Raw genomic sequence first — 25,702 nt, forward strand, 5'->3', positions numbered from 1 at the left:
ACTTCGTCACCACTCGAAATATTCATGATGGACATATTCTTGTTCTCCCATACGAAAAAGGAGTCAGTCAACTTTACATAGGAAACTGTAGCTAACAAAAAAATTGGCAATTTGGGACTTTTTCTTTTTTCATTTTTTTAAAATCCGAATTTGATCTTTACAAGCTACGTATTAATCTATACATTATTCCACTTTTCGTTACACAATACGAAGTTTGTAAGGAGCAAGAAAAAAAATATTGGTTCTCCAACAGCTATAAGAATATTATTTAAAATAATGAATTGGTCACTGTGTATGGGAAGTTTTTGTAGTTTGGGAAATGTATTCGAACGAATGTTTAAAATATAGAAGATAATACACCTTTAACTGAAAGTCATAATAATGTACGTTACTCGCAAATTGTTTCAAATATAAACTGTTGTTGGTCAAATCGTGGGTGCAGGTTAGGTCAGTGGAGCCGACATTATGCGGCTTAACATTACGAATACCAAATATATGGGTAACAACGTGGATTCTCTTTAAGTATATATATTCCTATTTGTCAATTTTCTTCAGTTACTTTATACAAAAGCATATATCTAAATTTTCTTACGTAAGCCATGAAGTATTAAGACCATTTGTACAAAACGTGGCAGTTATGTATTTTTTCCACATTTTTTCTTTTTCTTTTTTACATTGTATACATACAACCTTATGAATTATACACACCGCATTAGTTTTAATTTGATTATCATCACTGACTTTAGAAGGGCTATTCAAAAAAAGGTGGGCAACTTACATTTTATTGAAATTCAAACCACATTTACATGTTCATATATGATTTTATTTCTCCATATTGTCATTATTTTTAATGCAGTCAGGTTTACTGTTCCAAGACAAAACATATGCAAAATTTTGGTTGGGTGTTAAGGCACAAATACAAGTACACTATCTGCAACATTGAACACGGTCTAACATGTCTCACTTATCAACTGCTGTGGTCTCCATGAAAAGTTACTAGTCTTGGTTATTATAGCCTGTGTACTTTTGGAGTTAGTGCATTTCTCATTTAGCACCCAACTTGAAACTTGCTTTGGGATATAAAAGTGTGGAAAATAAAAAAGGGAAAAGTGCACTATACGATGGCAATTGTAGAAAAATAGCATCATATATGGAGAGGAATGTGTGGTTTGTGAAGCAATAAAATGCATTTTGCATTCCCAGACGCAACTACTTTCATGGCATTTTTTTTTTTTTTTTTTTAATTACTATTCACTCATGTACAAAACTCGCGTACTAATAGTAATGGAAATTATCAGCTAAAAGCATTGGAACCCTTATTTTACAAAACAATTACACATTTATTTTAATATATATAAAACTTTATATAGATGTAAATAATTCTTTTTTCTACATACGTATATATTAATATGTATAACAACTTTAATAAATTTAAAATAAGTAAAGCTTTGGAAATTCACTGATATAGGTTTTCAATGTGTGTTAATCACAAAGTTTACAAGACACAATACAGGAACTATACATAGTATAGCATATCACAATACAATACTCTTAAAAATTACTTTTAAGAGTTGTAGTTATGTTACGACGGCGTAGAATTTGCCACTGCTGTCTTCAGGTGCTTTACAAAATTACGAACACAAAAGTGTCATGATTGTAAAGTTTCAGCGGATATTCCATTTTTTTCTTTTTTTCTTAAAATTATCCAAAATACGCACCACAATTGGAACACCTTCTATTTTTCAGTGCCAGACAACAAAGAATTCCAAGAGGAAAGAAGAATATTGCACAAAAGATACCAAGGCACGTATAATCGTCTTCTAGGACTCCAATCTGAAAAATAAATAAATGAACATAAATACATTTGGAAGTGTAATCAAGGAACATCCTACGGATAGACTGTTAATTTATTTCCAATTTTTTCTCTTACTGTATGAAGCCATGACAGTTCCTAGCTAATAATTATTAAAGGAGAGTAATTGACACATCGTTGAAATACAGTGTTCAAGTATTATATGTAAAGGAAAAAATTTTACACTTCTTTGTGAGTCTGGCATCCCTGCACCGACTGGTGTGGAAAACATGGGCGGCGATTAGGGGGCAGTTTCTCCCCCCCACTTTTTTGAAGTGACCCACTAATGAATAGTTTCATTTGGAAATGTAAATTTTTTGTGTGTATTACTGGTTCATAGAAAAAATAGTTGCATATAATATTTGCCCTTGCGTGAGTTCGTATTGGTTGTCTTCCCGTGGAGTTAAGAAAGCTACAGGAATTGCGATTTAATTGCCAGAGAAAACGGTCCAAAAATGAAAAGTTTGGAGCGCAACAATTCCAGTGTACTTTCATTTCTTCTTACAAAGGTTCGATATGTTAATCAGGCTCTTTGAAACTAATTGAGAGAACATTTCGCGAAGAAGGAAAAAAAAGTATTTCATATTATTTTTTAATTATACAAAAATTGATAGTTCCTAAAATGTCTTTTCTTTCTAATAGTATGGAATATTGATTACAAAGAGAGTTGATTTTGAGTTTAACGTCCCTTTCAGCAGCGAGGATATATAAAACGGGACCTCCAAACCACATGAGCTCCCACCGGGAATCGAACCCAGGTATCCCATGCCAAATGATTAAAAAGAGAGTAATAAGAAACAACTTCTACCTATACCATTGTTTTTACAGTGTAATATACGAGTTTGGTTTCTACTTGCGTTGCTCTTGTTAATTTACTTAATAAAATATGAAATGCGATATACGGTATTTTAACTGAAAAAGATAGTATCCTATTAGTTATACAACCTTTCATCAAACAAAGTGTTAGAAACAACCAGGAAAACTAACATTGATGTACAAATATTCGTGTCTTGCCCCCCCACTTTTAACCTCCAATCGCCGCCACTGGTAGAAAATATGACAATTTAATCAATCAAATCTGCACTTCGGTGTGGAGAGGCAATGGAAACCATATGCATACAATGAAGAGGGAAAGAAATTAAATTATACATACTTGACATGAATGAGAACAGTATATAAAGAAATACGAAAATCTATGAAACAAAGAAACGCAGCGTAGAAGATTACAGGCAGTGACGCAGATTGGAATTGCCTGTAGAGACGTCACTGACAACGCTTTCAGGATAAAGTGATCGTGACCTAATGGTTAAGGCAACAAGTGACCAATCCCAAGGAACCAATTCGACTCCATAGATAAAGCTTTTTTTTTTTTTAATTTATAATTTTTGCGGTGCTAAAGTTTTAATATCACCACATTTCCATTCTCTCCTATCGAATTTCGCACATAGTTCAACTACGGATGATATCAAAGGATATGAATTAAAGTGATGAACTGTCAGCGCATCAACTCCTGACACTGTTATCTAGAATTTCTCTACCTCTTAATTGAATTAATTCCTCAACTGACTCAGAATACTGGTTAACATAATAATAAAAACTGCTACACTAGAAATCTCCTGAAGAAAGACAGGCATTCTATTATTGTTGAGGATGAAAATTAAGTTTGTATGATCACAAATACGGTAATGTTTAATTTAGTCTCTTGTGTGCTCTTCAAAACATTCGGATCGACGTCTCTAAATTTTGATATAATTGGATTTTTTTTTTGTTTTTACGACCTTTATCCGCACCAAGGCTATATAAGGATGGGACCTCCAGTATAATGAGTTTCGAACTACTTGGTTCTACTTGGAATCGAATTCGGGACTAGACGCACCATGGCATGGAAACGTTCCAATATCTTATCCCCCCCCCCCCCTTAGATTTATGAGGTCATTTTATATTACTTGGCGATTAAGAAGTGTTTTACAGTTTTACAGTCTACAAGTAGTAGTCATCACTGCTCAAAATTTCGTTTTAAAATTTTTATAAATATCGGGTGGGCATTATATTTCAACTAAGGACATACAGTTAACTGAAAGAGGATACCAAGCACGAAGCGAAAACTATTTAAGTAAAAATAAGAAAAGCTGTAGGGCGAAGTCCTACACAAAGGGACTCTCAGCTGATACAATGGGAACTATTTCATTATTTTAAGTGATTTAACTTCATGGCATATCCACTGGTAATTGGCTGCGTAGTGCATATAAGGCGTCACATTTAAAAAGTTGAGAAGTTATATTACCTCCTATTGACAAATCACTCTAAACTGAAGTTCCAGACCGGTTCCTCTCTTTATGATAATTACTTTCTTGAAACAGAGAATGGAGAATAGAACATTACAATTTCGATTCAAAACAAAGAAAGACGCTAGCTCGTCACAAGACTCTTTTACCTGTCACTGGATGTGGTAACACAGCACCAAAGTCTAAATGAACATAAAATTACTGCCTGAAACTATTATAAAGGGTTGTATCGAGACGTTCTTGGCCGCATTTATTAGTAGGATGAAGTAGGAAATAGAAACAAGCTTTGAAAAATTAGATACCAGAAAAGAAAAGCAACCTTACAACAGAATCGAACCCTCAACTTCAAAAGTTAGTAGACCAACGCAGTAACCATTTATACCACGTAGACAGTCACCCTGTTTACTTTTAGTTGTGGTAAATTACATCCGATAAAAATTGTAGTTTTTCATTCTCTTATGAAAAAAAAAAAAAAAAATTGAATTTCAGGAATTCTAACCGATGATATGATATATATATATATATATATATATATATATATAACATGTGTGCATGTAAGTCCGATACACTGTCCGTTACAAGAGGTGCATTTGCTTTCCCTGAATGCAGTGTTATTGATGTCTTTACAACAACTAAATTATGTGTCCCTACTTCGAATCTTCTATGTTATTTTCCTTTGTTTCATAGATTCTTCCGTATTTCTCTTATATTGTCATTTATCTACACTCTGAATTATTTGTATTTACAACTGCTTTCTTCTTACGTAATGTACTCAAGACTTTATTGCCTTTCCCTACAAAACTATAGTTTTGACTGATTTAATTTTCAATTCTCACCAGCAATCAGTATAGTAATACAGGGTGTCTACTGATACTGAAAATGCTGAAAATATACTGGAATTTTGGTCCACATCCTGGAAAAATTATAAAATATACAAACAGTATCATTCTTTATAATCTATCCTGTGTTTTTGAACTCCAAAAGTGCAGGGTAATAACAATCTTACATTATAACTAGAATAGAATAATACATAATTATTTATACAAGTTATAATATAACTTAATAATACATTTAGATAATACAAATAATGCTCTTGGCTCACTGTATCAAGCCTCCGAGCAGGTTGTCTATGGGCCATGAAAGTCATGAACTGCAGCAAAATGGACTATATCAAGTACAGAAGTAGGATTTAAAAAAAAAAAAAAAAAAAAAAGTACAATAGAGAACTACGGAGCCTAAGTAGTAGTATTAGTATGAAATACAGAACTGAAATCGCGAAAGAAACAATAGTGTGTTCTGGAGTCAAGAGATAAGAAATACTACTCAAATGTTTCTGTGGAGTATAATGCTTTGCAGAATAAAACAAACTATGCAAAAGCGTTGGAAAATTGTCAGACTTCTACAAGTTTAATGTGTAGATGAATGCAGAAAATTAGGGTTGAACGGAACACTAATAAAGTAGCGGAAACAGTAAAGAGAAAATCAGAATGTAGGACGTAATTAAAACTATTTCAGACATTGTACATGATAAATGGAGGAAATAGCCGATCACACCTATCAGTCTGTAAGTACGAATTCAATGATATACAGAATAAAAAATATAGCATTGGACTGAGAATCTTGCTGTTAGTTTAACTTCCCGCGATTGTGCCCGTTAGGCTAAGGAGACGGATGATTAAGATGAGTGAATGATGATGGAAAAATTGCTGGAATGACAATGTGGGAGGAAACGGAGTATTAGAGAAAACCAACGGTATGCTGTCCACCACAAACTTACTTGGCCGGGAATTGACTGACAGAATCGAACCCTGCCGTCTCGATACTTTAACCACTATGCTACCCAGTCCGTTCTCGAATAGCTAGTTATTATATCACTATCAAAGTCGATTCTCAGACACTCAGATTACATACTGCGAAATTGGTATAATATACAAGCAGTTATGTTCATTTATCGTTTATAATATACGCGTGAGTCAAAAGTCTTTGGACATCCTTTTATTTTGAAACCCGAGAGGAACATACGAAACCTATTAATGGGAGATGCTAGTAGAACGGGAAGGGAAACAGCCGCAATTTGTACTGAACATGGCTGCCATCTTCAATGCAAGTTCGAAATTTCAAATGGGAAGTGGAGCATGTCGCGTATCGAGTAACACCGGCATAAGTTCAGGAATCCAAAGTGGTAATTATTTCATCTCTTGTGTGGTTCGTACGTTATGAACACGGAAATCTGGAAAATCTAGTTGTTAAACTTATTGAACATTATTGTCTAAGATGCCCCTGATAAAGGAACAAAGCAAAGAAATCATCCTAATATCTGGGGAATTCAGTTTCAGATACACATCAGAGGACTATAATAGACGACACCCAGACAGACATCCAGTATCGCATAGCACAGTAGCGTACGTGATCACCAAATTCCGAGAAACCGGCAAGTAGTATGCGATCAAAAACTGCCACCAATGAGGAGATGACATCGACGGTTCTAGCATCATTTGTGAAGTCACAAATGCGGTACCCGATGTCTCTCACTGAAAAGTGGTATCAACTAGTTGTCCACTGTCCGAATATTGCATACTAATCGCTGGCATTAGCTGCACATGCAACATAAACTAAATCATCATGATCCAGATCGACGCGTCGAGTTCTGCACGTGAGTTACGAACGAACATTAATTGGATCCCTTGCTTATATGTGGCATACTGTTCAGTAACGAGACCTATTTCTGTTTGAATGAAATGGTCAATCGGCATCATTGTCAATACTGGTAACACTAATTCAAACTGAACTGATCTGAGTAAGAAACATAGTCCTGCAAAAATAATGGTGTGGTGTAGCATATGGTACACCCACATTATTGGTCCATTTTTCATCGACACTATCTTAATGGCGTAACAGTATCTGAGGCTCCTACAGGAACAAGAGTTTCACCCTCTCTGAATCTGACTTTTCTTCTAATTTTTAATACCATAGACCCCCTACCTACTACGACGTTAGTGAGCGTCAATGGTTCGTCGCACAACTCCGAAGGAAATGGATTAGTCGCCGCAGTCTCGTGGAACAGCCGACCAGATCCCCTAACCTCATACTCCTTAATTTCTACCTGTGAGGCCATCTGAAGCAAATGCCATATGCTGAAAAACCCCGCGGTATAAGGCATCTTCAAGGCACGCCTATGACTACATTTCATCGGTGACTTTTTTTTTTTTTTTTTTTTTTTTTTTTAATTGGTGACTATAGTTGTGCATTAGAGGAGATGGGTAACACACAGAACATATACTGTAGTATGCCGTTGGTAGATGATACGATAGCGCACTTGTTCACATATCGGGACGGTGGAGTTTGATTCTTGGCCCAGTCATGTATTTTTCACTCTGTATAATATTTAGGATATTGAGGAAATTGTATCCTGAATAAGGCGATAGAATGTACCATGGAATGAAGATGATTTCAATTGATGGGTAGTATTGAAATGGATGTCGAGAATAACAGGTTAAACAACTGAGGATTATACTGAATGGAAGATTCTGAATTTCGCAGGCAATGTGCCACTGGTGGCAGAGTACTTAACGATGACGACAAACTACTTACACCTTTCTCTCTCCCTTTAACATTTGAAACTGCTACAGCTACGGTTGCAGAAATGGCATTCAATGAAAAAATAAAATCTAAAACCTTACAAGAAGCAACAAGATCAGCGTTATTGCTCCGGTTTGCAGTTCTGTTTTTTTCAAGAGTTTTATATCAATATGTTCGAACAACGCATAAAAATATCGTCCAAATTTCTCCCTTTTATCGCGTGAATATTCTGTGTCTACTGGTGATAAAGTCCATTTGAAAAAGTGTTTGAACTAGTTTAAATGAATTTGATTCTTGGACACAAATATAATTACTACTCACCCTGCATGCAGGACATGCTCCTACAAGAATAATTTCCGTTGGCTGTACAGTTACAGTTGTAGCGCCGTAAGATGGTACGAACGTTCCAGCTGGTTGCGCTGAAGGTCCTGGATATGGCTGATACCCTGGAGGCATTTCTGTATTAGTGCTTGGAATGAAACCTATGGACGAATAAAAAAAAAATTCAAGCTTTGCACACCATAGTGAATGTACTTGCAAAACAACTATAAAAATATGCCATAATAGCAAAGTGCTAACTTCTGAAGACCAGGTTGACAGTGATTGAACCATACAGTGAAATTTTAAGGACGACTATAAACAGGACACAAAGTCGTGTTATACATTAATATAATTCATAGCGTTACGCAGATTGCATACAGTGAAATAAAATAAAAACCAATGTAATTAAATTCGCATCTATAGAAGATGAGAAATATTTTTTTTCTTTCTTCCTTTCTTTCATTACCATATAACATTTAATTCAATCGTCAACCTCCTGATTTTATTTCAAACAAGACAGACTCTTCTAAACGTTACATTTGATCTATAAATAACTTTGAAGTACTACAGTTATATACTCAGAAATTTAAAATGCTCTCGACGCTCAGTTATATTACGACGACAGTGTGTTCACAAAGTCTTGTCGTGTGAATCTTGAACTGTTATAGCTCGGGAGTCAAACGTGTAACATGAATGCGGATTGCACAAGAAGAAAGTGTGATTCTTTGGCATATTTTTCTGAGGAAGTGAAATACGTCACATAAGTAAGAACACGCATGAGAAAGGAAAGAATGACGCTGGATGTAAAAATATCGTCTTGAACTGTTATAGCTCGGGAGTCAAACGTGTAACATGAATGCGGATTGCACAAGAAGAAAGTGTGATTCTTTGGCATATTTTTCTGAGGAAGTGAAATACGTCACATAAGTAAGAACACACATGAGAAAGGAAAGAATGACGCTGGATGTAAAAATAAAAATAAGAACTTTCTTTGCTCGAAAACTATTTCAGAACCTAATACCACAAAAGCTTCTGTAATTTTAGACATGGCACGTGCTAAAAATATATCGAAACAACTCGACCAACGATCAAATTTCTTCATTGTAATGGGTGATTTGCAAATGTTGATACAATAATCCGTTTGTCCTCCCCGCTGGCCCAGTAGCTAGCTTGTCCGCCTTTGGTGCACAGGATCCCAAATTCGATTCCTGGTGGAAGAGCATTTAAGACATTACGGTAGTTAGAAATGTGGTTCCAATTCCATGTCTCATATAAGTCTTGATGCTGAAAAGGAACATTGAATCTACCAAACAAATCAAATGAATCTACCAAAGAAACAAATCGCCATTCTCCAACATGAACACGAATGCCTACATAATTAGAGGTGCATCCACGATGGGTCCTCCGAGTCTCCACTCCTACAAAACATAGAACTCTTTTTTGCTCTGGATCCCCTCCAATCCTTCGCCTTAAGTCTCAAAAACAAAAATTTCTGAGTGCGTGTCTGTAAATAATGATTATGTAAACAGCAGTAATCACAGTTTGACGGAGGAAAAGGCTCTAGTAGACACTACCTTAACAATAGTGACGTACACCTACTTTCACTGATTCTTCTGCCAAATATGAGGATTTTCAGTTGCCCATTCTATACCTTTGGCTGTTCACATAACCAGATAAATTAAAACACGATTCATCAGAAAAATACTTCTCAAGCCTGTTTCATACTGTGAATGTCTCACGAAACAATCAGTACAATCGTACTTTCTTTCCTTCATATGCATGTCTTTCAGTTCTTGTATGATATGAACATAAAAAGTCTGAAATTTAAACGTAAGAAGTGCCTTTCGTTTATAGTGTTCTCACGATAAATGACAATACCACTTCCTAGGCAAATGCATTGGCATAACAAGGTTATTTTGCTAGTGGGAAGCATAGTCCTTTACTTCTGGGAATTGAAAGAAATCTATCTGTGTTCAATGGTATTCTAGGGAGGACTGTCTCTTCCTAGTCCCCTCTAGTTACGCTAATAGGTGAACGTACATAAAGGTTTGGTAAACCTTCCAAAAAGTCAGGCGTCACGACAGTTGGTCTTTCACTTCCTGAAAGTTCTATTATCCTGAAATTTCTAAAAGTTGTAATATTGCATTTCTATGTTGTATAGGCTTGCCAGAGAATAGTTGCACAAATTATTTGCGCACCTATTCAAAACTATTTGTTCTCAAGAAGACACTAACAATAAACCCGTTCTTACAATATGTACCACATTTCAATAACAAAAATAAATAGCACGTGATCAATTAACACTAAAACAGCACAACAATCAGGTTTCCTTTCAGAAAATTTTGTTCGGAAGACGGAAGATATAAGGAATCAAAATGTGAAGGGGATGTAATATGGCACGATTTGCTAAAGGACGTACTTTTCATAAAAGGAACAAATAACTGTAATTTAATTTGCCTTAGCTTCGGTTTGGGGAGGGGGAGGAGGAAGCACTTCCGGTAGTATGCAACAACCACATCAATTTACACCAATTTGTACTGCTCTGATTTGAACTGGATCACTTTCAGCTTTGACTTGGCGAGACAGTGTTGCCAAGTAACACACTCAATTTAAATAACTTCATAAGCTATTCTTGCTTTAGGTATTAAAATTTAAATTAGTTAGATTTTCATTCTTTTATTTCCTATAAAAAATACAGTCATGCATCACGCATCATTTGGTGCAGTTTGGTACTCGTATTATTGCTATAGTCAAGAATTTCTCAGGAAACTAGGTTTTTAGCTGACGTCACAAAACTGTCAACCCATACATTATAAACATAACATGCCGATTTATTTCGGTATTTTAGCACGTGCCATGAGAAACTATAGAAGAAACTCTCATGTTATGGAGTTTGGGAACGTTTTCGGGCAAAATAAGTTTCCGTCATTTTAACTTTTACATCCAACGCCATTCTTATCCTTCTCACGTGTGTCCTTACTTATGTAGCGTGTTTTAGTTCCTCGGAAAAAGTGCCAAAGGATCATACTTTCTTGTGTGCAGTACGCATTCATGTCACACGTTTCATTCTCGAGTTATAACACTCCAAAGTTCACGGGACAAGACTTTATGAACACACTGTATTATATCAGCTCATCCTATAAGTAACGTCAGTTTTCAATGACCACTGCAATGACGCCATCTGATAAGAGACTAGTGAAAAAGACAGTACGTGCAAAAGTTGACACTTCTTTCTGCAGCAGTGTGTAAAGGAGAACGGTCTACTACACATTTTGGAATTGTGGCTTATCTTTGACCATGACAGTATCGTGGAACCACATACAGCATGTCATGCTATAATGAATTTTGCTAGCACGGCTGTACGAAACATCAATGCCGTATATAGTCAAGATACTGTCGGTGTGCGGAAATGTCAAAAGTAGTTTTAAGGGTTTCGGTCTGTGGACACCAGCCTCACCGAAAATTCATGACAAGAGAGACTTATGCAGCAGGACAATAATGCCTTGCGAGGACTGGTGGAGGCAAATCCAATGCAAACTGTTGAAGAACTGCCCAGTGAGTTAGTTCCGTGTCTCTCATCTGACTGGTCATCATCATCATCTACAGGACCTTGGATACGTGTAGAAACTCGGTAAATGAGTACCCCATGTGTTAAGTCCTCAACAAAATAGCAGTGAGAAGAGATCTGCAATTCCTTGCTTACCTATCACATACGTGAGTCATTTCTAGACAAAATGGTGACAGAAGATGAAAAGTAGGTACTCTACCATAACATTACATCTAAACGTCAATGGGTATCTAAATGGGAGGCCGCAGGAATTGTGCCAAAACAGGACCTCCCTACTGCAAAGTATGAGTGTTTAGTGCGATATCCGAGGAATATCTTGTTTGATCTCTTGTTATGTAACCAATCAATGCGGATATCTATTGTCAGCAGCTTGAACGCCTACAGACTGCATCGTTGGAGAAATGTCCTGCTCTAGTACATCGCTAGATTATGCTCATCCACGGTAACAAAGGTGTGTCCACATACAAGAAGGACCTGTAATAAGATCGAGGAATATAGCTGAGTCCCCAATCGGCGTTTTCTAAAGACCTTACATCAATAGACTTCTCGGTGTTTCTATTTATTTGACGAGCATAAATTCGCTGACCTTTCCAAGTTTTCCGGATCATGATTTATAAATTTCTAGGTCTACATATACTGTAAAAAAGTAACTGTATTCTTCGCGACAAGGAGTTTCTCATCTACTATCATGTATACTCATGTCCAAAATTATTGTCGCATATCTATAAATATGTTGTTCTAGGAATATAATTTGATAACGAATTCGCCCGGTATTTCTTACAATGTTAGTATGTGTATAATCGGCAAAGACATGTATGTGAAAAATTTCATGTCAAAAGAGCAGTAAATAAGAACAGTAAAACGAAAATAAAACTTTCTTGTTCTTTTAGCAACATTTTGTTTTACTCATTCTAATTTTCGTATTTATAATTCTTTTCCTATGAAATTGACCACAAATATACATTTCCTGATTATACACATAGTATCAGTATTCAAAGTACCCTGCAAAATCATTACCAAATCATATTCTTACAAGAAGAAAGTTATAGATATGCGACAATCATTTTGGACATGAGTGTACATGTATAGAGTGGATATGTAGATACAAAAGTTTTTAAAAACAAACTAACTTATTTTATAAAATATCTCCTACGAAATAGCCGGGTAAAGCAAAAAGAGAAATGAGTTCTGAGAAATAAAAATCCGTACTTAAATTCCCTGTCTTTTCCAGGATTTCGAAGTTTCCTAGATTGGTGGGAACTGCTACTGTCTCTTTCACAGCCTGCAAAACCATTTTTCCGGGAGAACACTGCAAAATATGGATGCCGTGCAACGAATAGTAATCCAATTCTTTGCCTCTAAAATCTGTGACTTCTTTCAGCGTAGGATTCAACAACTAATTGACAGGTGGCAGAGTGGTGTGAAGTCCGATGGAGACTATTTTCCTGACTCACGTTAGCGCTCCAAATAATCAATTGTTCTTTTGCTCACAGTACAAAAATACGACGTTATTTACTGGATAATCCGATATTATTTTAAATTTTATATATAATAATCTTGTATGCCAAAAAATGAAACTAGCACAAAATCACTTTCAATAAATAACTTATTGTATCAAGTCTATTGTTTCAAAGACGTAAGTTAATTCTCTAGTCGACTGTACAAAAACAAGAACTCTTACCTGGTTCGGGAGGTGGGTATGGTGAGTATGGTGGTGGCTTGTCATATTCTTCGGCTTTCCCTGGATACATTATTATATATTTACCTACAAAAAGAGAAAACAATTAGTAAAAAAAAAAAAAATCTTGGTTTATAAATTACTCATCAAAATGTCATATAAATTACATTTTTTTTTTTTTCATAAAATGAAACATTTACGCTTTACGGAAAGAAATGACAGGGGAGTGCAACTGGAAGAGGAGTTTGACAGAGATGCTGTCTCTCGCCTGTTCATCATTTAATATCTAACTAGAAAAGATAGTGAAAAAGAGTCTACAAAATGAAGACGGCATTTCAGTAGGAGGTGGATTGATCAGGTGTATATGGTTTGCAAATTATATGGGACTTGTTGCAGATTCTGAAAAGAAAATCAATCAAATGTTAGAAAACGTGAGGAAGGGTTGTGAAGAATATGTGATGAAAATAAATGTTAGAAAGACAAAAACCATGGTCGCAGAACGAAGAGATCTGTGTCAAATATAGAAGTAGGAGGGGAGAAAATAGAACAGGTGACTAGTTTTATATATGTGGGTAGTATTATTAGTGATGATTTGATGTGTGAACGTGAAATAAAAGCACGGATAGGAATGGCGAAAGATGCCTTTAGGAGGAAGAAAATACTACTTTGTGGGACCTTGAAACAAAGAGCCGAGAAATACTCATAACAAGCTTCGTGTGGAGTATTGTACTGTATGGGTCAGAAACATGGAAATTACGCAAAAATGATGAAATGAAATTTTTGAGTTTTACGTCCCACGATTACGCCGGCTAAGCTAAAGGAGACGGTGAGGAAGAGGAATGAAGAAAGTGGGAGGAAACGGGAGAACCCCGAGGAAACCCAAGCACACGGTGTTTGTCCACCACAAAGTTCACTTGACGGGAGCAGGGCTTGAACCCGGGACCAGAGGTGAACGCTCTACCACTGAGCCACCGCGGCCCCCGCAAAAATGATGATCGACTGGAAGCTTTCGAAATGTGGGTGTGAAGACGAATGGAAAGAATTAGCCGGGTCGAGCAGAAAACGAATGAGAGCGTGTTAGAAATTGTGGAGAAGAAAAGAACAATTTTAGATATTATTAACAAGAGGAATAGAAACTGATTGGGATATTGGCTAAAAAGGAACTGTATCAAGGGAGACGTGCTAGAGAGTATAATGGCAGGGAAGAGAGGTAGGGGGTGAAAGAAACTACAATTAATGGACGATATCAACACAGAGAAATCGTACGTGAAGACGAAGAAGTTAGTTTAAAACCGTGAAGCATGGAAGCTTCTCAGCTGCAGAAGTGACCTGCCAATAATGGCAGAATATCTATGATTAGAGACGAAACTTTTGCGATATGTGCGAAACGTTTAAAAAATGTATGTATGTTTCAGGAAACCTCAAACTTTTCGCTTCAGAGCCAGAAATCAAGTTTATATTATCGCGAATTTTTGCGAAATTCGGCATTACTTGCAATAAATGCGAATGAAAACGAATAATTGGAATTCTTTTGCTAATAACCAAAAGGCGCATTTCCAATATTATTTAACTTTAAAAACGTTGCATTTACGAAAAAGCTCAACGAGTTATTTGATCCAGAAACTGTTTCACTTCATAAAGATGTAGACATCAACAAAACTGAACTGTTATTCAGATCACTGACTGTATTTTGTGGTGAAAATGTTCATAATTTGTCGGTTGCTTACAGTAAATTTAAAAGTAAGGTTACTGAAGTTCTCAACAGTGAGGATAAGGAAGTTGACACTGTATCATTGTATCAGTTAACCACAGGTCTTTTACTGTCAGCCCGTTACGTTCAATATAGTTGCCAGTCTCGAGTGTTGATGCCGAGAGATTCTTTTCTAAGTATAATATGATTGTTACTGACAGAACAAACTTAAAAGAAGAATTGGTAATGTCTTGCTGCATGTTATTCTTTAACTAAGGATGATGTTGGAGGAAGTGTTTAAATTTTTGCATTAATTTCTATATTTCAATGAATACATTGGCTATAATGTGCACCTAATTAAGATATATATACACCTTTGTATTAGATATACACCTTACTTCCAAAAATACACTGTTTAGAAGTTACATAATTAAAAAAAAAAAAAAAAACTTGTGCTACATTTAAAAAAATAAATGCTACATAAATGGGAAAATTGTGATAATGCTACAAAATGTCAAAATTGTTGCGAAAAAGTTACGTCTCTATCTATGATGATGATGATAGAATGCTTAGATATATTCGACTTGACATCACGCTCTTTTTCCTTTCTTTGTCATACGCAACATTAAATACACCTTTACCTGTAAATAAAATGATAAACTCTGTTATAAATACAGAATCACGGTTTTTTGTTAGTTTTTTTTTTTTTTTCTTTACATAATTGCTTAAGCCTTCCATGATTACAATGTTCTCATAATATGTAAGAAGGTCATTTTATTCAAATGATCAATTAAATACGACTTTCCCAACCTTTATAGGAAATTGATTCTATCTTGTTTCTACTATATATTGATTCTGAACATCGCAAACTTAGTAGTTCATAATGATATGCATTTTGAAAAAACAAAACCTGGTGTAAATGTAAGCGTATAATGCATCTGTGCTTTTATGATTTCAACACACAACAACTTTGGGTACACTAAACCATTTACCTTTCAACATTTTGTGCCTTTCGTTAACGTACGGTTTTAATTCATATGTAAGCGGGCTCGGGGGAAGGCAAAGGCAACTATTCCATGAAATTGATAGACACTGACCACAGAACAGTAGGTAGTTTGATTTCGGAAATTTATCTGCGGATGGTAGGGGGAAAAGAGGAATGATGAACTCTGTTCTCCAGTTTACTCGAAAGTTAGAAAATGTGACATACTCTTGTCTTTCCCCGAGCTGCTCATACTTTACAACCAACTGTACTTAATTTTTGTATTTATTACACAATTTCTTCAACCTATAATTTTAAATATGTAATTCAACGAATACTATCTCCAGCTTTTCCAGCGTTTTCGGCATTCCTCCCCGAAACAGACATATTCACTTGTTCCAGTATCTAAAAAGAAAGATTACTTCACAAGAGCTCATCGGTGAGCCGAAGTATAAAATTAGGTCACGCAATGTGTCCCTACTCATTATAGAATGCCACCTTCGTACAAACAAGCTTCTTAACCTTATGAAGGAAGGTTTTTCCACATAGATCAGAGCTTACAATGGAACTCTTTAACCCCTAGGTTTCTCTTTGTTCAATGCAGCAAATTTTGTAGACAGATTTAACCATGTTCAATGTAATGCTATTAATTTGTGTCCTCTGCCACTATTCAGAGATCGACTGAGTTAGTACAACTTACAAATTTACATAAATTTCATGTTTCTTTTCTTGGTGCCATTCTGAACGTAGGGTTATAAATTTGTAAATTTATAAATTTACGAATTGTACATTGTTATTTGTAAATTTTACAAATGAAATGTACAACCTATTTCATAAAGAAAAACTGTAATATAAAAAACGTTAATTACAATAAAAAACAGGAAAACTGGAAAAATTATATCTTAGTATGAAAAGAGTATTGACTAAATATTTTAAATTTTACACTGTACTAATAAAATATGTGTTCTAAAGTTCAGTTAGTCGTTATTGGGTACTAATTAAAATATGCAGGTGATATACCTGCACAGTAAATAATAGTACAGAAACTCTACTACAAAAATGAACGCCCTGTTTAATGGAATTCACCATACGGAAACAATGTGCAGACTGGTGTTTTCTCTCATTGGGTTCGGAAGGGCTCATTTTTATGATTGTAGAAGTAAATCAGGACTGAAAGATTGTTTGAAGAGTGATAACTGTAATCAATAAATCAATGAAAGGGGGGGGGGGGGATATTTAATATGGAATCCTGCCAGTGCAAAAGAATTACCCAGAGTATGGACAGGTGAAAGTATTGTGTTAACTCGTGATGCGGAACGATGGAAGTGCGTCAATACGTGTAGTAACGCGAGGAATCCGTAGATACCAAAGAAAGAAATTTAAAAAAATAAATAACCAACGCCTTCAGAGTCATATCCCCAACTCCTGGCTACTGCAGCGCCACACAGTATTCCTACATGCGCAACCTATAACCCATGGTTTAAAAAAATAAACCCTCTCGTACAAGTTTCTAGTAAAATGTAGATAAGTTTTTTTTTCTTTCTTTTTTTAGGTGGTTTGGTTTATATTTTGTCGAGAAATTGCTGCATTTATAACAATCGAGCATATGCCCTCCTAAAGAAAACTCTCATCCAGGAATGCAAGGTAGCCCATAAATTACGATCCTTAAGATAACTGAACGTATGATTTGGTGCCGACTGAGAATATGAAGAATTTTTTATTACAATTTACAAGTAAAACATATTAAAAGAAGAATAATGTTTAGGAAGCTTATTCATGTCGGCGGAGAATATCTAATTTATCTATAAACATAACAGTGTTAAAAACTGTAGTTCATTACTATGCAAATATACTGCAAACCTAGCTTGTAATGAACAGCTAGCACAAGTTAGTGCAGGTTTTTCGTACTTCATTTCCTTTACTCGCATACCCATTATTAGAGACGAAACTTTTTCGCAACAATCTTCATATTTTATAGCATTAATTATCCCAATTTTCAAATTTATGTCTCGTTTATTCTTAAAAAATATATATATATTTGGAACTTGTATACAGTATATATTTGGTAGTAAGGTGTAAATCTAATATAAAAATGAGGATACACCTCGTTTAAGTGCAAATTCTAACTAATGTATTCACTGAAATATAGAGATTAATGCAAAAATTTAAACACTTCCTCTAACGTCATTCTTAGTTAAAGGGTAACATGCAGCAAGACATCACCACTTGGAAAAGAATTTCTCGGCATCAACACTCCAGACTGGTAACCATATTGAACGTAACGAGCTGACAGGAAAAGACCTGTAGTTAACTTTTAAACTGTTTAACAATGATCTACCTATTAAAATGCTACAGTACCAATTAAGAGTGACCGAGCTCTAACCTATAACCTTGGCTTTCAAACCTTTGATTTACGGTTATTTGTGATTTCACGTTTATAACAAAGACAAATATTTTTAAAAGAGTGTACTTTAAATAAATTAGTTAAAGAAATATTTTTCACACAGTTTATCCTTTTAAATTATTGTTCAAAGGCCTTTGTCTTTAATAAGCCTTCTCCGAAATAAATGCAAATGAATTGTTCTGCCATCTTTGGAGCTCTTTTAAACGACATTTATATGTTTCTGTCCAATCCTTTCGACAATGAGATCTCGGAAACTACAGGCTCTAGAAAGATGACGTTTTCACTGATCGATTGCAAATTTCATGTAGATTGTCCAGTTCTAATTGAATATTTAAAAACATGAGCACTATTTCTTTATTACATTTTTACGGGTACATTGGAAGTGTTGAAATTAAAAAAAAACTAAAGCATCACATCCTAAGCATTATACATTCCAACACTACACTGTTGTATATAGGGGTTGTATATGTCTCATGCGTTTGTTTCATGGCCAAATAATAATGGAAAAGGAAGGATAATAATTTCTCCAGTCTAAGATGAACCTTTTTTTGGGGGAGTGTTTTGCCCAATGAACACCATATATAACTGACATTATAATTAATTGTGTATAATGCATTTGCTTATTACATACTGCATGCAAGAAGAAAGAAAACACTGGTCATACATGAATTAGAAACTCCAACCGGAAGCAGGCTCAAATCTTGCAAACGGTGCGAGATATTGAGAAAAAATAATCGAAAAAAGTCTCCCCTCTATGATACCGCTTGGCTTTTTTTTCACTCAATACGTCTTTCACTTGTGTCTGTAAAGGGACATGTACAGATGTTGTAAGGAATGATAAGGAGATTTATGCTCATATGCGAATGATGCGCTGTGTAGAAAGCGCAGGTTCAGCTAGTACAATATTAAATTCCTTATCCTTACTGTTGAATCTTACTTTTAAATTCACAGTACGCAACTAACAAATAATGAACATTTTCACCACAAAACACAGTCAAGGATTTAAACAACATGTTGATATTGATGTTCAGTTTGTTCTTTATGAAGTGAAACAGTTTCTGCATCAAATAACTCGCAGAGCTTTTTGGTAAATGCAACTTTTCTTTAAGGTTAAATAATATTAGAAATGCGCTTTTTAGTTATTACTAGCAACAATTAAGAGGAAATGCACTTTTTCGTTTTCATTTTCATTTATCCCAAGTAATTCCGAATTACGCAAAAATTCGCGAAAATATAAACGTGGTTTCTGACTCTGAAACAAAAGTTTTACGTTTCCTGAAACATACGCATTATTTTAACGTTCCGCAAATATCGCACTGATGAAAAAGTTTCGTGTAGACTTTTGCGTTTCGTCGCGTCCGCTCTGCGCAAATGCAACCCCACGAAGGTTCTCAAGCATCGTCCTGTTCCAGGGTGGATTGATTTAAATCACGATTTTTATCAAGATTTAAATCACTTGATTTTTTAAATAAAAATGGTTGATTTAAATCAAATTCCGAAATAAATTAATTTAAAGTAAAAACAGTAAAATTCCGTTTCTGTTCTGTTATTTCGATTATAGAAGATAATAATCATAATACAATGACTCAAATGTACAGTATACTATGAAAACAAGTATCATGCAGAGGATGATTAGGGAAAATTCCGTTTTGAACGAGTAACTGGTGAATCCTGCTTTCTTCTCTTCGTAACATAGGGTTTTTAAATCATTAACTATTCCAACGGAGAAATCACCATGGACATTTAAGACAAAAATTCTTTTGTATTCACGTCTATTTGTTTGTTTCCAGATATGAGGGGTGTATTCAGAGAGGTCCGATCCGTTCTCCGAAACAAACAAACAAACAAAAATCCGATTTCAAAACTTTCTGTGAAATTTATATACTAAATACATAGAAGTTCGCCGAGAATCGTAATACTGCAAATTTTGGATGCGTTAAAATATCGAATAATACTTTTTGATAAAGTAAATACTTTCAAATATCTAGGATCAATATTAACAGACGAAAACGATATTTACGAAGAAATTAAATGTCGACTAAAAGCAGAGAATTCGTGTTATTATTCGTTTAAAATCTCTTGTTGTCGCGATTTGCTTCGAGGAATTTGAAGGTTAAAATATATAAAACGACAATCATGCCTGTTGTTCTGTATGGTTATGAAACATGGCCGCTTACTATGAGGGAAGAGTATAGACAAAGTATTTGAGAACAAGATCCTGAGACGAATATTCGGACCTACGAGGAACGGGAATGGCGGAAACTTCATAACGAGGAACTACATAATTTATACCGTTTACCAAACATTGTTAGGGTCATCAAGTCTAGGAGGCTTAGGTGGGCAGGTCATGTAGCTACGATGGAAGAAAGTAGAAACGCCTTCAAAGTCTTGACTGGAAGACCAATCGGAAAACGACCATTAGGAAGACCTAGGCGCAGATAGGAGGACAATATTAAGATGGATCTCGCAGAAATAGGAATACAAAGTAGAAACTGGATCCAGTTGGCTGAGGGTAGAAGTGAGTGGAGAGTTTTCGTGAACGCGGCATTGAACCTCCGGGTTCCATACAGGGTTTGAAAAAACCCAGGTATTTAAAAAACACCAACCCACCTGGGCCCATGTGGGTTTTTTCGAGTTTTTTCTTTTTTTTCGAAATATTTCAATGTCTTTGGGGTAAAAATGTTAAAATATGATCTACATTTCAAGATTGTCATTGTCACAACTTGCAACGATTTTCTATTCACTGCTGTTTTGAAAAAATTGCCGCCATTTTGAAATTTTATATTGGATAGCCAAAAAAAAATCCATACAGCAAATTTAGAATGTCTTGTGCTTCTACCCTCAAAATTTCAACTTAACAAGTCCGAAAATTGGACCCTGTAGGACGGATACCCTCTATTTTGAATGGCCGCCGTTTTTGAAATTTTATGCCGCCAAAATATATACAGCTAATTTAGTCTCTCGTGTTTCTACTCTGAAAATTTCAACTTGAAAGACCGAAAACTGTCCTTTCTAGCGTGGATATCCGCTATTTTGAAGAAAAAAAAAAAAAAAGGCGCCATTTTGTAATTTTACGTTGGTATGCAGCCAAAATCTATACAGAAAATTTAAGAGTATCTCCAGCTTGTATCCTGAAAATTTAAAAGACCGAACGTTGAACACTGTGTGGTAAAGGCAGACAAACGAACAAATGTAGATCGAATCGTCCCAGGAGCCTCAATGACGTTCGCCAAATACGAATACCAAATAGCTATACTAATATAAAACAAAGACATAATTCATCAAAATGTCTTATATAAAATAAATATTTTTCAACGTAAAATAAATGGTTTTATTGTTGAAGTTCACTTTCGATGCTTTGTGCGTTCAATTACGGGAATTTGTCGAGCACTTGTTGCAAGACGGTTCTTTTCTGAAAATTAATTTAAAATAATTAACAAAGATAGGCCTATAATTCATATTTTATAAAGTAAATGTTTCAAAATGTCTTGAATGAAATTAAATATCTTCCAGCTTAAAATAAATGGTTTTATTGTTGAAGTATTCACATCCGATGCTTTGTGGGTTGAATTGCGGGAATTTCCCGAACATTTCTTTCACGACGGGTTTTCCCTGAAAATGCAGCTTGCTTTATTGTACATCGAAACTTCCATTAATACTACAGTTTGAATTCAGCACTTAAAATAGTAAGCGTTACGTAGTCTTGGGAGCTCCGAGCATTAAGCTTCTTAATTTTGATAAGAAATTTTACGCTATTGCTGGTGTTGATTCTACAGATGCTTATTTGAAGAGTAGCAACAAATGACTGAACTAAACTGTTGTTGTTGGAAAACCAAATTTTACTGTATACTTTTGTTACCATTAAAGGTAAGATATAATACTAATAGTTTTAACAATGTATTTACATATTTACTGTTAGTAGCGGCACCTATGACCTTAAACCCGTCAACGTGTGAGGGACAACGTAACTCGGCGGCGCCGAGTCAGTAAGCACACTGTCCACGGAAAGTATTTTCTAAAATATAAAATTGCTTATTTTACTTCAAATAGGCTATAAGCATAATCCAGACACTAATTTCTTTTATAATTATCTCAAGCTAGGTTTTTTATTATTATTATTATTCATTCATTCATTCATTCAGTGCATTCAGAATTTTATAAAGGTCTTAGGTTGAATGTTGTTGTCTACATTAACGTGAAAGAATATAATTCGCCCAAATTATGTTCAGAATGTGATAAAATATAACTTTCAATCTGATCACCTTGGTTGGACCAATAATATACTAACAAACAGGTCTAAAACCCAGGTGGGTTTCTTCGGGCTGGGCTCACTTGGGCAAACCCTGGTTCCATAGACCATAGAGTTAGTTAAATTTAAGCGAAATGAATGAACTTAATATGTATTTCGTGCTGCTCGCTAGTTCGATCTTTTTTTAATATGCCCCTGCCAAATATTAGCAACTTTCGTGAATAGAAAAGTGTCATGTTGATAAACGTTGCTGTACGTTTTTTCCTTAATTCTTAAGTGTTTGAGATTGAAATAGGTTAACGATTGGGGATTACTTCAAAATTAAACGCCAATACTTTCACTTATATGGCATAATCAATATTTAACACTAATTCGTAATGCTTTTCTTCAGTTCGCGACTTGTATTACACGAGGAGAAAGATTTGATTTAAATAAAAAAAATCGATTTAAATAAAAAAAATCAATAAAAATGATTTAAAAAAACATGATTTTTTCCACCCTGCCCTGTTCTGATTGGGAATAGAAAGAAATTTCCCATATACTGACTACATAGTACAAGTGTTGGTAATGAACTACAATACGGATCCACATATCTTTCTTGTTTTCTTTTAATTTACAAGACGACTATGAAATATGATGTTGGCAAATCAGTGTACAAGTAATAGAAATATATTGTGGTTTTACTTACGAATGCAGGGCACAGTCCACACTAATTTACAAAGGTGTTATCAAATTTAGTTAAAATTCAGAACAAAGTAAGAAAGCTGTATCTTTTGTTTTATCAAAAAATATATATATATATATATTCCTGGACTGAAATAGAAGCTGCTAAAGATGGCGACTCATGCGCCATTTTCATATGTTCAACAAAATGTTAAAATGCTCTACCACTAGAGTGGTTCAAGTTATTTTGTTTTATTTGAAATATAAGAAGTTGCTGATTGAAACGACATTCTTCGTTAAATGTGTACAATTTCTCGTGTTGTAGCCTTCTGAATTTTTACTGCTTATCAGTACTATCCAATAATACATTCTCTGAAAAGAACACTTCCGCTTTTGACTTTAACAGGTTTTATAAACAATGTTTATGTTGTAAGTTCCGAGGCTTTGTCTTCTTTCTTTTTTCAGAAACCATTCCAAAAATTGTTCTACATATCCTAAAAAGGAAAGCACCTTTTTGGTTCTGGAATCTTTCGTAATTTAGTTTTTGCACCAGTAATGTCATATGCTCATTGCATTTCTGGCATATTACATCACGTTTCAATAACTCACATTTTTCTGAAAATGTACGGTTAAGTTTCAAAGTTGGGCGTCCGTTTCCATGAACATTTTTAAAATTTACAGGAATGATATGGATAATTTGATCGTTTGTGTGCTTGATAATATATAAGAGTCACGAAAAATCTGTTTATTTGTTATATATAAGCGATTATAAACACGGCACTATACGGCGAGCGGAGGGAACTACTTGGCGCAAGGTAACCGAACAGTTGCACGAGCATTTATGTTATCAACATGGCGAATGTACAAAGGCAATGAAGTAACAATTTTAACATTTGTGAAGCAATACGTTGATAACGAGCAAAATCTTTTAAAAGTTTGTGAAGAGCACGGTTTAATGAACCTAATAACGAATTACAGAAAATGTGGAAAGGAGATAACAGCGAAAAAACATGGCGAAAGCGCACGCCCAACTTCGGAATAAATGCCAAATTTAATATGCATATGAGAAATTGAAGTTCTGAAATTCCTTTAAATCCCCTTCCTTTCCCACGTCACGCAATCCGAACTACTGTCCTAAATTTCTTTGATATTTGAACAGTCAGTTCCGCCAGTTGGCTTAAGTTTAGAGTTGCCCCTCCAGTCTGAAGGTGCCCTTGGACTTTGCAACATACAAAAAACAGTGCTTAAAGTATTAAAAATTGTTACATTTCACTTAACTTCAGCACTCCGTGTGTTTCACAAATATTTACAAGGTTTTCTTCATTATTTTTGCGCATCCGTTACACCTGTTCCCCATATTCGCCATATTTTGCAACTACCATGCTGCTGAAACCATCCGCAATGCTTCCGCATCCGGCAAATAGTACTAACTTTCACATATCTTTTCTCGTATTAAACATAACTCTCCCTCCGAACTTACATTCCTAAACATCAAATAAAAACTTCAAATTATCATTTCTTACCTCATTTCTCCTGTAAATTTCCCTGATTTTTATAAAAAGCGGAGAGGTAACTCTAAACTTAACCCCGTCAGTTCGTCACTTCAGACAGTTCACTGGACTTTTTTTTTTTTTTTTAAGACCTTAAGGATACTTCCATGTTTAACAGAAGGATCTCATATGCTTACTATTGCACACTTCGGGCAAGGTTCTAGAACATAGGTCCCCCTTCCCATTTAGCTGTTATAGACAAAAAACAACGTGCCCTGCGGGGCTCTACGCCGCCTACACTCGCTAACGCTCGCTCGGCTGTACTATGTGAATTAATTATTAAATGGTAAAGAAACGAACCAACCTAGTTATTAATCTATATAGGGGAACCTGTCTTCTAGAACATTTCCCAGACTTTGTATTAGATATTCTTTAGTCTTACACTGCTACAGTTAAGGTCCATTTATATTCCGAATTTTTATATACTCCTCTTTCGAAATCGGAATTTATTTCTTCCGAAAACTTTACAAAACTGTACCTTCATAAAATACGATAACACACACAGAAAAGAAATCAATGAATTCTTTTATATATCTATGCAGCCTTATTCAAAATGTGAACGCTTGCACGAAACATCTTGTATTTATTTGGAGATACGTATATTTACTACCTTACATTACCATAATAATAATATCATTTGACAGTCTTAAAAACACTTCAAACAAAACCACTGTTGTTTGTTTCATATACTTACAACTCTTTTGTCAATTTCTAAGCACCTCTCAACTCTGTTACGTCGACAATTACTAACTTCCTATTATCTAATTCTTATGAAACTTCGTCAGATGCGACTTAGTATGTATCCCGTGACAGTTTCTAATCGCTTAGTATGACTTTGACTCAGTGATGCTATATCAAGCAAAGTGTTACTAAATGTATTA

General features: G+C 35.0%; 1 protein-coding gene across 1 annotated transcript; it reads right to left on the reverse strand.

Annotated features, from left to right (window-relative positions):
- Positions 1–1,169: 1,169 nt before the first annotated feature.
- LOC145680315 (membrane protein BRI3) lies at positions 1,170–25,702 on the reverse strand. The gene is made up of 4 exons (XM_081750688.1): positions 25,516–25,702; positions 13,287–13,370; positions 8,038–8,198; positions 1,170–1,833 (listed from the first exon to the last, which is right to left on the reverse strand). Exons 2-4 carry the CDS (start codon positions 13,354–13,356, stop codon positions 1,702–1,704), a joined length of 363 nt encoding a protein of 120 aa, XP_081606814.1. The 5' UTR covers positions 13,357–13,370; positions 25,516–25,702; the 3' UTR covers positions 1,170–1,701.

Source organism: Thermobia domestica, chromosome 3 (genome assembly GCF_964235325.1).
Source record: "Thermobia domestica chromosome 3, izTheDome1.hap1.1, whole genome shotgun sequence".
Lineage (NCBI taxonomy): Eukaryota > Metazoa > Arthropoda > Insecta > Zygentoma > Lepismatidae > Thermobia > Thermobia domestica.

Excerpts from the sequence above, each read along its gene's own strand:
- LOC145680315 (XM_081750688.1), bottom strand. The coding sequence starts at position 13,356 with ATGTATCCAGGGAAAGCCGAAGAATATGACAAGCCACCACCATACTCA. Across the intron at positions 8,199-13,286 it reads ATACCCACCTCCCGAACCAG|GTTTCATTCCAAGCACTAAT; the intron begins GTAAGAGTTCTT and ends ATTCGTCCATAG. Across the intron at positions 1,834-8,037 it reads GAGCATGTCCTGCATGCAGG|ATTGGAGTCCTAGAAGACGA; the intron begins GTGAGTAGTAAT and ends TTTATTTTTCAG.